Source organism: Carya illinoinensis, chromosome 11 (genome assembly GCF_018687715.1).
Source record: "Carya illinoinensis cultivar Pawnee chromosome 11, C.illinoinensisPawnee_v1, whole genome shotgun sequence".
NCBI lineage: Eukaryota > Viridiplantae > Streptophyta > Magnoliopsida > Fagales > Juglandaceae > Carya > Carya illinoinensis.
Genome location: NC_056762.1, coordinates 9,288,196 through 9,302,855, shown reverse-complemented (window position 1 = coordinate 9,302,855; position 14,660 = coordinate 9,288,196). Strand labels below are relative to the sequence as shown.

Here is a 14,660-nt window from a genome sequence, read left to right as displayed (position 1 = left end):
GTTGGTGGGATATAGTGATGCTAATTGGGCTAGATGTGCGGATACTCGTCGCTCTGTTACTGGCTTGTGTGCATGTTCTTAGGCAATGCACTCATTTCTTGGAAGAGTAAAAAGCAAGACAGAGTTTCCAAGTCCTCCACTAAGTCTGAGTATCATGCTATGTCTTCCGCATGCTTTGAGATCACATGGCTTCGTGGGTTATTGGGTGAACTTAGTTTTCCTCAGCTACATTCCACTCCTCTTCATGCTGATAATACTAGTGCTATTCAGATCACTGCTAATCCTGTCTACCATGAGCGTACGAAACATATCGAAGTCGATTGTCATTCTATATGTGACATCAGTTCTTGGTTGACAAATTGATGCTTCTTGATCTACCAGCATCAATTTGAGGGGGATGTTACGAGGATAATTTAGGTATATATATATCTAGACTGTATATAGCATACAATTAGGTTGTAGATAACATGGGAATACTTAACGTATGGGCTGTAGTTAACGTGGGAAATACTTTACGTGTACAGAAAATTTGGTAGCAATTAGCGCCAAAATACTTAGCAACAGATATGTAACTCTCTATAAATAATGAAAGAAACCCAAGGGAAAAAGGCATTCAGACCTTTTGACACCACCTACACTCATCAATCAGTATGGGGCATCACACTTCCCTAAAGCTGAAATCCAAGCAAGAAAAGCCATTCTTAGAGGAGCAGAGTTGGGTTTGGGTGTTGAGGTATATTGTGAATAGTAGTTAAAAAGTAGGTGAAAAGTAATAATAGAATATTGAATAGAAGTAAAAAGTAGGTGAAAAGTAATAATAAATAATGAATAACAGTGAAGTATGTTGAGAAGTGTTGAGGTACTCTCAACACCCAAACACAGTTACAAGGAGAATGAGTACTATCTTGGGGGAAAGAAAGCATTATGGAACGGCCTTGCCACAAACATGGCTCTTCTGGATGGAGCCAAACTTAGTTTGGCCTTTGCCATCCTGTTTCAGCCTGATTGGATACAGCCAATTAAAACACGAACAAATCATGTGCCGCACAGAAAAAATAATGCACCAAGTAATTAAAAAACTGTGATTTGTCTGCCATGGACTCATCCTTGAAACATGCAACACTAAATATGGTGATGTTGAAATGTGTCTTCAGAATATTCAGCCCACGATGGCGGCATATCTATAAAAGTTACATTCTACAATGTTGGACTGACTGAATATGCATTGGATATGTTATAAGGCATATCGGATACTGACATGGCTCCTCTTATGTACACACTACCCTATATGAACGCATGGCACTCTCCGAAGATCCCTAATGCACACTAAACCAAAATATTCTGCATCAAAGCAATTACTTGTGAACATATAATCAGAGGAATAAAAAAATAGATTTTTAAACTAATAAATACTAACTTCTTTTATTGAATAATTAGAGTTTGAATTCAGATAAAACAGAGGAATAATTTAATAAACACTAATGTCTTCTATTGAATAATGAGTGTTTGAATTCGGAATAATTAATTCATTACTATTGGACCTGAAGCATCAAAGATGGGGACTTAGGCAACTCCAAGAACACAACATTCTGCGCTGATGAGAAATCAAGTCCAATGCCACCAGCAGTTATACCAATTATTGCAACCTTAACCTGATGAAGAAGGACAGGACATGCATGCATTAAATTTAAGCCAAATATTATTTTCTTCTAAATGTATATAGCCAAATAATTATTCGCGGAAGTGGGCTCAAAATTGTCATGTTTGATACAATATATAGTTCTAAAATGCCCTAAACTCTAGATGAGAATGATGCTCAGATTGGGGTGTTAACAATGATTACTTTGCGGAGAAGTTTATATGTGCTTTGATATAGGTAGGAAAATCAGCAAGTAAAAAAATAAAGAAAGAATTAAATAATTTTAAGATTGTTCCCTAAAGGTATGAGCTGAAAAACAAGCTCTTATTTAAATTGTTGAAATAAAGAAAAACACTTCTGTACCAGCCAAATGCAATATGAGGACAAAAATAGACGAGTCACCACAGCAAGAGAAAGTTATAAGAGTTATTTATTTAGAGAAAGAAGAATCCCAATACCAAGGCAACAACACCAAGAATGCATGTAGCCCTTAAATAAGGCAACAGCACCAATACTTGATTCAGTGCTGATTGCTAATGAATGCTTAGATAGTCGGTTGAGGGAGGGTGTCCCGGGAGTTCTTTGCCAGCTTGACATAGAAAAGGTGTAAGATCATGTGAGTTGGGATTTCGTTTTCTATATGCTCAAGAGATGCGGTTTCGGGGAGAGGTGGTGTGTGTGGTGAACGTGCTCTTTTTTTAGGGTGTTTCCAGCTATTTTTCGTGTGATAGCTAATCAGCAGGTATCCGTTCAGATTTGTTGATTCGCTCTAATGGAGCTGTGCAGTGGGATGTTCGTTTTATTAGAGCTGTTCAGGATTAGGAACTTGATGAGGTTGTGGATTTTTTCAGGTTTTTGTATTCTCTGGATATTAGAGGAAATGAGAGGGATAGAATGTTATGGAAGCATACAAGGAGTAAAAAGTTTTCAGTTCAGTCATATTATAAGGTGTTTACTGTTCAGAAATCGCATTTCTTTTCCGTGCAAGAGCATTTGGAGGGTTCACGTGCCGTCCAAAGTTGCTTTTTTAATTTGGACAGCATCGCTGGGGAATATTTTGACAATTGATAATTTGAGGAAGCATGGCTTGATTGTTATGGAGTGGTGCTTCATGTGTAAGAAATATGGTGAATCAGTGACTCATTTATTGTGAGGTAGCTAAGGCTTTATGGGATGGTGTGCTTTGTAGAGCTGAGCTGGTTTGGGTAATGCCTGAAAGAGTAGTGGATTTACTTGAGTGTTGGAATGGGCTTCATAGTTGTCCTCAAGTGGCTGCTGCGTGGAAGATAATTCCTTTGTGTAATATGTAGTGTATTTGGTTGGAAATGAGTGGTGCTTTAATAATAAGCGTACTGTAGAGGAAATGTGGAAATTTTTTGTTTTCTCCTTACTTCAATGGTTTTCTGCTATTGTACTTAATTGAGGGTCTGTTCATGAGTTTTTGTTTTCGATTTATGCTTTTAGAATGTAATTAGGTGTTTCTTTTGTATCTTCCCTGTGTACATGCGCTTCACCTATTTCATTCAATGAATAAAAATGTTTTTCTTACTTATTAAAAAAAAAAAAAAATAGAGACACGAGTGAAAATATAGCTAGTTCAAAATATTGTGGAAGTCACTCAGTCGAAAAGGTCCACAGTTTTCTTTCATTGAATAAGAAATATTTTTTTGATCAGTAAAAGTCCTAATAATATCAATAGGCATAACCCAGGTACACCAAATGTATGCATAAGAAGAAAATATTTAGTAGAAGAAAATGGAAGGTAAAAAAATCCACTAAAGCAATCTTTTTAGTAAGATAAATTTTATTGCTTATAGAAAGGGATATTGCCTGGTACACATGTAGTATACATGGATCCACTAAACAAACAAAAGGGAACTAGAGCAAAAATAAACTAATCAAAAACAAAATAGGGTTAAAGAGCTCCAAGAGTTAACTATTTCCTTTTCATTCCTGATGTTCAAAAAAGCCCACTCTATCAAATTTTTATACACTTCAAATGATATAACTTGATGTGCTTAACAGGATCAAACCTTTCAAAGTGTTAATAATTTATTTAAATATCAATCCTAGACAACATTTAATACCAACAAGCAACCAAAAGGGTGACAAAAGGACGGTAACATTATCAAGTAAGAAAAACGAAGCCGAGAAAGAGAGGATAAGAACCTCAGTTGATGATTTGAAGGACAGTACAGCAGACTGCCTATCTCTGGCAAGTGTGTTTCCATCAATGCGTACAAAACTAATCCCTTTCTCACATACAAACTCCTGATAATTCAGAAATTACAAATTTCAAAATGTTCTAACATCCAAATCTTGATGGAAACTAATGGAGTCAAAAGATGCCAAGACGAAGACAAAAATCAAACGATGTGAGCCAAGACAAAGGAAAATATAATATCACTATAATCATGAAGCGACGAATAGATGCTAAAGATCATAGATTCATAGTAGTAAAAGTTATTTTCCAAACACATTTCTTTTAATGAGATGTTTAATTTATTTTTTTCATCTATCAAAAGCATCCTGTTTTCTTGCTTCTTTTTCAATTCCTTAATTGTTGGTTGCCTTTTGGAGATTTTTTTTGGATAGGTAAACAATTAGAATATATTAATAGGAATAGGCAAAGCCCAAGTACACAGTTAGTATACAAGAGATTACACCTATTTAGGGGGAAGAAATAAAAATAAGAGAAGCCTGAAAATCAAGGCCATTGAACTCTACAGCTTTGGCCCAAAGAAAAAGAGTTCTAAAAACAGTAATCTAATCTCCTCCAAAGAGCGCTCCCTGTCTTCGAAAGTCCGGTCATTTCATTCCTGCCAAATACACCATAGAATACAGATAGGGATCATCTTCCACATAACTCCAATTTCTGGAATACCGTCAAGGTTTGGCCAACAAGCCAGAAGTTCGGCTACTGGATCATCTTCCACATAACTGCAATTTCTGGAATACCGTCAAGGTTTGGCCAACAAGCCAGAAGTTCGACTATTGTAGCAAGCATAACCCAGTTTAGCTCTACCAGTTGGAAAACATTGGCCCATAATACTCTAGCGATCTCGCAGTGTAGTAGAAGATGGCCCACAATCTCACCACTATGCTTACACATACAACCCCATTCCCCCACTATCATCCCACGCTTCCGTAAATTATCCATCATCAAAATCTTTCCTAGAGATGCTGTCCATGCAAAAAATGCTGCCCTAGGAGGGGCCTTAATTCTCCAAATTCTTCTCCCATGGGAAGAGATTGTTGTGTAGTTGTGTGAGGGCCTTATAGAAAGAGTGAAGTGAAAAACCTTTTCTAGCAGGTAACCACCGTAGAGTATCAACTCCTTGATTGCTCGGTCTCATAGAGTATAAAAGTTGAAGAAGTCTACAAAATTGTTGACTTCCCAGTCTTGGGCCGCCCTAATAAAGCTCACATTCCATTGTAGTAGATCACCCTCCCTCACTATAAGGTCCACCGATGAAGCTTCTTTCTCACGTGTCAATATGAATACTATGCGGAATGAGTTCCTAAGAGCTCAATCTCCACACCATATGTCGTGCCAGAATTTAATTCATAAGCCTTCTCCCAACACAATTCTCTGGACAAAGACCCCCCACCCTCGTCTAATGTGCTTCCATAGACCCACACCAATAGCCCCACTAAACTCCTTAGTACACCCCCCCCCCCCCCCAAAAAAAAAAAAAAAAACAAAAAACAAAACAAAGCTCCATATTTGTAATCAATTACTGACTTCCATAAAGATTCATGTTCCATATTATAACGCCAAAGCCATTTCCCAAATAAAGCCCGGTTGAACACCCTCAGATTTCTGATCCCTAAGCCACCAGAAGAAATTGGGGAGCACATCTTGTCCCACTTGACCAGAAAGAATTTAAATTCATCCCCGAGTCCGCTCCAAAGAAAATCGCGATGCAATTTCTCAAAACGTGTTGCCATGCTCGCAGGGATTGGAAACGATAAAAAATAGGTAGGTAGGTTGTAAAGAATGTTTTTTATTAGTGTAATCCTACCACTTTTTGACATATACAACCGCTTCCAACCTGCCAATCTTCGTTCAATTTTCTCAATTACTGTATCTCAAATAGTATTAGCCCTGGAGACGGCCCCTAGAGGAAGACCAAGATAATTCATAGGGAAATAAGAGACCATACAACCAAGGGGGTTAGCCCGCAACCGGATGTTACGAACTTTACCAATTGGAACTAACTTTTTTTTATAAGTAAGAAGTAATTGTATTGATAAAAATAGGCATAGCCCAAGTACACCAGAGCTATACATGTGAGTACACGAAATTAAGCACTAGAGACTGTTACAAGAAAGTCTTGGAAGCTGAGACCATTTAACTCTAAAGCAATGGCCCACATAAATAAAGTCTTCCAAAAAAATCTCCTAAATTCCTCCGAGGATCATTTCTGATCCTCAAAAGATCTATCATTTCTTTCTCTCCAAATACACCAGAAAATACAAATAGGAACCATCTTCCACACTGCTGCAATTTGTGATGTACCTATGATCCCTCTCCAGATAGCTAGTAGTTCCATCACCCTTCCTAGAATTACCCAAGTTAGTCCCATGCTGCTGAAAAAGTAATTCCATATTTCTCTTGCGAAATCACAATGTAAGAGTAAGTGGTCTACTGTTTCCTCACTATTTCTGCACATACAACACCAGTTTATCATTATAAGTCCCCGCCTTCTTAGATTATCAATGGTGAGGATCTTTCCTAAGGTTGCTGTCCAAACAAAGAACGCAGCCTTGAGAGGTGCTTTACTCCTCCAAATGTTCTTCCATGGAAACTTGGGCCTATTTTGAGCTGAAAGTGTGTCATAGAAAGAGTGTACCGAAAATTTCCTATTCTTAGAAGGTCTCCATTCCATCTTGTCTTCAGCTGGAACCCCAATGGAGATGTTATACAGCAGGTTGAAGAACTCCCCTAGCACACTCACTTCCCAATCTTGAGCTTCTCTAGTGAGATTGATATTCCATACCTGAGAACCATGACTAATTGTCCTCACATCAGCCACCAAAACTTCCTTAACTCGTGCAATTCTGAAAATATTAGGATAAGCATCCTTAAGAGCCATATCTCCCACCTACACATCATCCCAAAAGCTAATTCTGCTACCTTCCCCCAAATAACTTGGATAAATTCACTTTTAACTCAGAGACAGCCTCAAATCAAAGTAGAAATGCCCTAAGCCTGAATCTGGCTTAATTTTGCTTCACAAAAAATAAGGGTATCGTCTGCAAACAACAAATGAGAAATGTGAATGGTACCTCAATGTATGTCACCAACCGAGAAACCTGTCAGAAACCCATTATCAACCATCGCTAATATCATTCTACTACATGCCTCCATGACTATGACAAAGAGAAGTGGGGACAGAGGATCCCCTTGCCTCAAGTCTCGGGAGCTATTAAAAAACCCACTGGGCAGCCATTCACCAAAACTAAGAATCATGCTATCGATATGCACTACCTAATACATTTGCACCACCTCTCCCCAAAACCACACTACCCAAGCAAGTATAACAAAAACTCCCAGTTGACATGATCGTAGGCTTTCTCCATATCCAACTTGCACACAAGACCCAGGTTGCCAAATTTGATTCTACCATCTAAGCATTCATTGGCAATGAGTACTAAGTCTAGTATCTGTCCCTCATACAAATGCATTTTGGGGTTTCATAATGATCTACCCCAAAACTCCACCCAATTGATTTGTGAGCACCTTGGAAATGATCTTATACACCCCATTCACAAGGCTAATCGACCGATAATCCTTAACCTCCGATGCCCCAATCTTCTTGGGAATAAGAGCAATAAAAGTAGCGTTAAGGCTTTTTTTAAATTTCCCAACTGAGAAAAATTCATGAAATACCTTCATTAAATCCTCCTTTACCACTTCCAAGCAAACTTGGAAGAAGCCCATAGAAAAACCATCCAACCCAGGTGCTTTGTCTTTAACCATCTTCTTTACCACTTTGTGAACCTCAGCCTCCTCAAACGGCCTCTCAAACCAAATGACATTCCACTGCTCAATGGACTCAAATGGTAACCCATCAATCTTCGGCCTCCACCCCTCTGGTTCGGTAAGTAACTGCTCAAAATAGCCAGTTCAAACATTCCAATGGAAATATTCATCATTTCGATGGCATTAGTTCTCCTATGGGAATTTGCCACCCTTTGAAAAAATTTCGTGTTGCGATCACCCCCTTTCAACCACAAAGCTTGATATTTTTGTCACTAAGAAATCTCCTCCAATAGGGTAAGCCTCTTTGAGTCAGTTCCTTTGGTGAGAGGGACTGTCCCTCATGTGCTTTCTCTTCCTCATGGAGCTCCTCCAATAATGACTTCTTACGGTTGCCTATATCACCAAAACATTCCAAATCTTTAAATCTTGTTTCAAGGCTTTCAATTTACCTACCAGAATTAAACTAGGGGTATCTTGGATTTGATAGGAAGACCACCATTGCCTAACCCGTTCCACAAATCCATCAGTTTTTAGCCATATATTCTCAAATTTAAAGTACATTTTTCATCCTTGAATACCCCCACAATCCAACAAAATAGGGAAATGATCAGAACAAGGAAGTTCCCACCGTGGAACCCGGCCACCTCTTCCCATAGACAATTTCTGCTGCTGTCCAAGTTTGGCCCATAAATTCCAGCAAAAGCCCATCGAAAATTATCCTCCACATTTTGAAAAGAACAAGCCACCGTGTATTCTCCAATATACTCCAATTTTTCCACCACCCTTCTATCCCACATAACTAGGATACCCCCTGACACCCCTATCGAAGCAAGACAGACCCAATCAACATATGAACAACTGCATAAGCTTCTGATGATGTTTCTAGAAATATTCTCCATCTTGGTTTCCTGCAAGCACACAATATCCGCCTTCCACTCTCAGAGCAAATTTTTTAACCACAAGCACTTATTTACCTCATTTAGCCCTCGGACATTCCATGATAAAATCTTATGCTTCATAAGGAAATTGTTGACCCCCTCCCTTTAGATCTTTCACAGATTGAATTGCCCTCATAGTTAATTGGCCAAGTTAACCTCTTGAGCTTCCGCTGTTTTTTTGAACCAGATTTCTTGATCTACATATTTCCCACTTCGATGGTCGTTAGCAAAGCCATAAATTGTTCTTCGAATCCTTCATACTCCAGCCCCACACAATGCAGAATCTCCTGCACTTTATTCATAACCCAGTCCGAAATCATATATTCTCAAATGGTGGTAAAGCCTTTAGCAGTATGGGCTCCACATCCATCTCATGATCTTCCATTGATGACTGCGATGCCATCAGCGACCCTATCTTGTCCTCAGCAAGAAAAGACCTCTCGGATGGCCCCAAAGCCTCCCCCTCGCCACACCCATACTCTGGAAACCAAGATGGCCACGAGACTTCTCTCTCACCTCTCCCTCCCCTTTGACCCTATTCCTGAATTTTCTTTTCTTGCAATGATCCAGAGACCACAGAGAAATTGTCGCTTTCGATGCGGTTACATGACAATCATGTTGCGTATATGTTTCATTGTTGTTTTCACATTTTGTATGCTAGTAGAGAAAATGCACTTATGAATAAAACTTCTCAATTACCTATCAAAAAAATTATTGTTCATAGAGAAAATCGCAATTTTCTAAGGTTCTAATTAAATTTAAAACTAATAGTAAGTCAAATGATCCTAAACACATTTTAATTTTCACTAACTCTTTGCTTCAGAATGACTTCTCTCAAAGTAAGAAGTAATCTGCAGATCTGCAAACACTTAACTTGAGAAGATATAAGCTATACATCTCCATAATACGCACCTCCATTTAAAAATATAGGAAATCCACTCCATCGCAGATTTGATAATGATAAGCCTCAATGAGAGATTGCTAACAATGTATCTTCATAGACCAAGAACTACGAGATCGCCCCTTTCATTCTAGGGTGATGGAGGGATCGTACCATCCGAGCCTTTTTTTATGCTTTTCCAGGAGGTTGAGTTTCATTTTTAAGACATCATCAATCAAATATTATATAGTCTGTCTTGGAGAGAAGATTTCTTTTTGGTTTTCACTTTTTTTTTTTTGGAAGGAACAATACACATGCAGGTTTGGACCTACACTCTCACCCTCCATTCCCTGTCCTAAATGGTAAATATGATACATGGCACCATCTTCACTGATGTGGATCCATTTGGAATAAGCATAGTTCAAGGATAGGGTTCCTTTTGTGCTTTCTAATGAAGATTTCTTACTTATCAAAAGATAAAAAAAAAAAAAAAAGGATAAGGTATTAACAGTCCTTAGTTCTTTTCTAATCTTAAATTAACTTTCCCATGTTAACAGTTGTAGTCAGAAGTCACATCCCAATAAGAAGTCATGTCTTAAGCTAAAAATAGAAAAATGTTAGCAGATTTTTTTATTGGTAATCAAGGTATTTTATTCATAAGCTAGATTTTATATTGGTTTGGATAGAGTTTCACCTATTGAGCCTATTTCCATTACTGATAGAGAAAATTTATACTTAGTTCCGAAGGAAATGACAGGAGACCAAACCTGAACTCACTCAATTTATTCTTTGAAAGAGGCGAGTCGACCACTAGAACTACTCTTCCCAAAAATATTTTTTTTTTATCGGTACTCTCCCAAAAATATAAATATAAGCAGTACATTAAATCCTCAACATGAGAAATAAATATACAGAAAAGGTCAATATGAAGGATATAAGGAACAAGTCAATCTAGATCCATGATGTTATATGTTCAACAAACAGTCTTTGAATTAAAATCAGCTGGAAATAACTAGGAAATGGTATCTGTCTCATCCATCTCTCACCGTCCACTCTCTATATTTTATTAGAGTATTATAAAGAAGCCATAACTAATCATTTATTAGAGTACCCTTCACTGAATCTCAGACAAAGACATTGCAGGACTATGAGCTGTTATTAGTTCTTTAATAAAGTTCCAAGTGAGCATACTTCTACTTTGGGAGTAAATGGTAGAAGAAATGGTGATGGGGAGAGGATTAAAGCATATGAGATCTGGTAATCTCCAAGCTTAAGCAACATACTCAATTAACTTCCAAAGGGGCAGTTACCAAATGTGGATTCAGACAAATTTCAAAGTTAACAGAACCCGACTGAGAAAGAACCTCACCTGTATTCCATCAAGGACCTTATGATGATGTGCAAAAATTATCATCTTATGAGAACTGGAGTGCAAATCCAAAACTTCTGTACTATCTGACTCTGCAACAAGTGGATGAATGGAAAGCCATTCACGAAACCCAGACAGCTTTGCAATTCCAAGTTCTTGGTAGGAGAGCTTCCCTGATCTGCAGAAATCCCCACAGTCTGAAAGCAGAGGCAAAAAGGAGACATAAATGTACATGGAAACACAGTATTTACATTCTAAACTCTCAAATAGCTTCTTCACCCAACAATCAAGAATTACTTTTAAAGCACTTTTACCAAGTAACAATCCATAATTACTTGCAACCTCAGCATCTTTTCACCTTTTCCTATACATGAGTGTAAAATCTATTATAAGTGTACAACTCAAGTTCATAGTGTTGTACAACAGGAATACTAAAGAGCCAAAACCAAAAATGTTTTAAATCACGGAAAGAAACAGCTCAAATAACACATCCAGTGTGATGCATATTTAGAATTTTAGACCATCGATTCAAGTAATAAATCAGTGATTACTTCTTAAATCGATAATTAGACAGAGGATCATGTTTTACCAAAGAAAAACTAGAGGCACTATGTGACTACGGGTTAAAGGACCTGACTGGAATTGTTAGATACATTATACAGCTTGCATACAATCTCAAAAAGTCCTCATCTACGAGAATTATTCCATTTGAGATTGCAACTGGACAATGACTCCCCCCTGCCTCTGTTGGCTTGCAAAAACAAAAAAAAAAAAAAAAAAAAAAAGCGAGTTATTGCATGTTGCACAAGATAGCCTAGCAAAGGCCCAACAGAAGGGCCAGGAATTTGAAGTAGGTGATAAGGTTATGCTTAACTTATTTCCCAAATATGGAAAATGTCCAGAAAGGGTATCGCACCGTGGTTTCATTCCATGTTATGGTGGTCATTTTGAAGTTATGAAGAAAGTTGGGAAGGTAGCTTATAAGCTAAGGCTGCCCCAAAGAGTAAAGATTCACCCAATCCAATAAGTGGAATGACCTGAAACTCGTAGTAAGAAGTGGAATGGTAGACTTGAAATTAATATGAAACACCCCAGCCCATTGGGAATATGAATAACCAACAAAGCGTGCATAGGTTATGAAGGTAGTTACATATGGTATCAAGCCACCTAGTAAGGTCAACCATGTGATATTGGAGCACTGCATAGCATGAACCTGACGAGAACATCATTAATTTAAGAGAGGAAGTATGTACCATGTGTACGGAAATCCTCTTAGGTTCCAAATGTCCTCGTTAGGACCATGTCATTCATTGCTTCAATATCACGTATCTGGTTTTAATAGGTGGCATTGATGCTATACGTAATGACCCAGGGAAAGTGCTAACCACATCTCCACTATAACCCCAAAAGGACTAGTCAGTTTGACACTTCTCTAGAATCACTTATAAAACCCCCAGTTTCACTTAATATGTATCCAATGTGAGATTTAGCTGTTACAGAATGGAAAACACTAAGGCCACCGCTGGCCCTTTTTTTTTTTTTTTTTTTTCTTTTCCTTAATGGTTAGGAATTTTTTTTTTTTAATATTATTATAATTTTTTTATATTTTTTTAAAATATTTAAAAGTATTGAAAAATGATTTGAAAAAAAAAAAAAAAAAATTTTTGCCTAACGGGGAGCCACCAACGGTGCCTGTGGCACCATCCGTTACAGAATATAGTCAAATGATGGGATACAGTAAATGGATATGGTACTATCCATAACCCAATTGTTGAGTCATGAAATAGGACTCCTTGACATATGATGATGTCAAAAAAAGAACTCAAAAATCAACTTTTATTTGGGATACGGAGACATGATGTTCACAAGTTATCTGCTTCAAACTTCACCCAAAAATACTTGAAGTGTGAGGTTCTAGAGGTTTGGGAAACTAATATAGGGTTTTTGGCATATTTGAAAAATACTAAGAATTTATTTCAATGCCAACCTTAGTCCTCCAAATAAAGAATTTGAATTTACTAAGAGATTGATGGCTTTTAAGTGGCTGAAAGTATGAAGCAATGTGCAGGTCAGATTGCAAGATTTATTCACAGCAGGTTTATCATAGGATTTAGAATGAGCAGTGGTGGTGGAAAAGTATGGAAGATAATATGAATTTAAGATTTCAGTATGTTGAGAAAAGGAATTAGGTTTAGAGGGCAAATAAAGTGGAAAACTCAAAATTTTGGCAACCGTTCTGTGGTCGTGAAAAGTAATCTGGTAATAGAAATTTTAGGCTTCCGATGACCATCTGAGGTTCTTATGGACTGGAATTTATGAGAAGTGTTTGTGTGTGTGTGTTGGGGGGGGGGGGGGGGGGGGGAAGACGATAAGCTTCTAGGCATCACAACCAAACTTCTTATGTATCACACATTGTTTTTTCGGCACCAAAAAGGATTGCATCACAAACTTTACAAAATGCTTCATAGCTTTTAAAACTTTATTCAAACATAATCACCATTGAATAGAAACAATTATATCTGCATAGACGGGCATCAAATACCTAAATTTTATAGGACTTGAACTATATGGACCTTAACTACTAAACTGAAACTGGATAACTGCTAGAAACACGGAAATGATCAAATAGCATAATGAAAACCATAATACAACCCAATGGACCAGAACTACATCCCATTCTATAAATCGGGAAGTTACCAAAATAAAACTGACTTTAAAATTAAATAAAAATCAATAAAAAAAAGCTCTTCCTAACTACAAGCCACATAAATTTTTACAGAGTATTATCTTAAAATTGAAAATAATGTCCAAATTACCATCGTATTCATCTAAATTTTGTGAATTCATGTCGTCAGCAACACTCTTTTCAGATGCATCACCATTGACCACCCTTATAGCAGCCTTGGCAGAAACTATATCTGACCTTTTCAATAACAATCTTATAATTTGCCGACGTTTTGGTGGTAACTGTTTTAGCACACGCTCCTTCAAACGTCTAATCTACAACAGTGAAACAAGCATCAAAGAACAATAAATGTCCCCAAAAGAGAGGTGAGATATCTCAATTTTTCACATTATATAATTTTATTCAGTCTCAAACAGCGGTGATCCAATAGCACAAAAGAGTATACAATAGATACACCTAAACATTAAAAGAAAATCATGATATCAAAGATTAGCATCACAATTATGAGTGACCACCAAAATGAAAAAAGATGTTTGATGAAAAAAACTTGAGCCCGTCCACTGATTTCTCAGCCTTCAAAGCACTGACCCTATCATTCTTGCCATAGACAGCAAACTAGGTAAGAAGGAATCAATTTCCATAAAACTTCACAATGATGGACCAAAGTGTCCTTTCTAATACACAAGAAGATCCAACACACTTACTAGGTGTTACCCAAACCACTAGAAGTAGACTGAGAGTAATTCATTGAAGCATACGCCACTTCAAAACGAAGCAATAAATGGTCAACAAATTCTCCACTTCTTCAGCGCATACAAACCAAACAACACCAGTACAAACAATGCTTGGTCATAGCAACAGCATTGCCTTGAAACTATCCCTTTGGATCACAGTGTCAACACACTTGTAACTCAGATCAATGGATATGATGTAAAAAAACTTTAAAACCCATATATATGGAAACTTGCTCTTAACTAATGGATTTGGAATAACCCATAAAATTAGAGAAAATTAAACTACATACAATGCTCTTTCATGCAGGTAACAAATTGTGATCCTTCAACAGTCACTGACCTAGATCCATACTCAAACTTCTCAATTGTTACAATGGCCTATGTGACTATCTTTCCAAAAACATATTATTTTGTAGTATTCAATA

At 37.3% G+C, this 14,660-nt stretch overlaps 1 protein-coding gene across 6 annotated transcripts in view; it reads right to left on the bottom strand.

The window, feature by feature from the left end:
- LOC122281166 (DNA annealing helicase and endonuclease ZRANB3) overlaps window positions 1-14,660 on the bottom strand; it is a 32,291-nt gene that overhangs the window by 10,764 nt on the left and 6,867 nt on the right. For 5 of the 6 annotated variants that reach the window (XM_043092479.1, XM_043092477.1, XM_043092478.1 and 2 more), the window contains 4 exons: window positions 13,632-13,815; window positions 10,816-11,012; window positions 3,809-3,910; window positions 1,542-1,652 (listed from right to left, as the gene is read on the bottom strand). In XM_043092479.1, the coding sequence (XP_042948413.1) occupies window positions 1,542-1,652; window positions 3,809-3,910; window positions 10,816-11,012; window positions 13,632-13,815 (594 nt within the window). The remainder of the gene's footprint in view (window positions 1-1,541; window positions 1,653-3,808; window positions 3,911-10,815; window positions 11,013-13,631; window positions 13,816-14,660) is intronic. The other variant, XM_043092480.1, reaches the window with a different exon arrangement.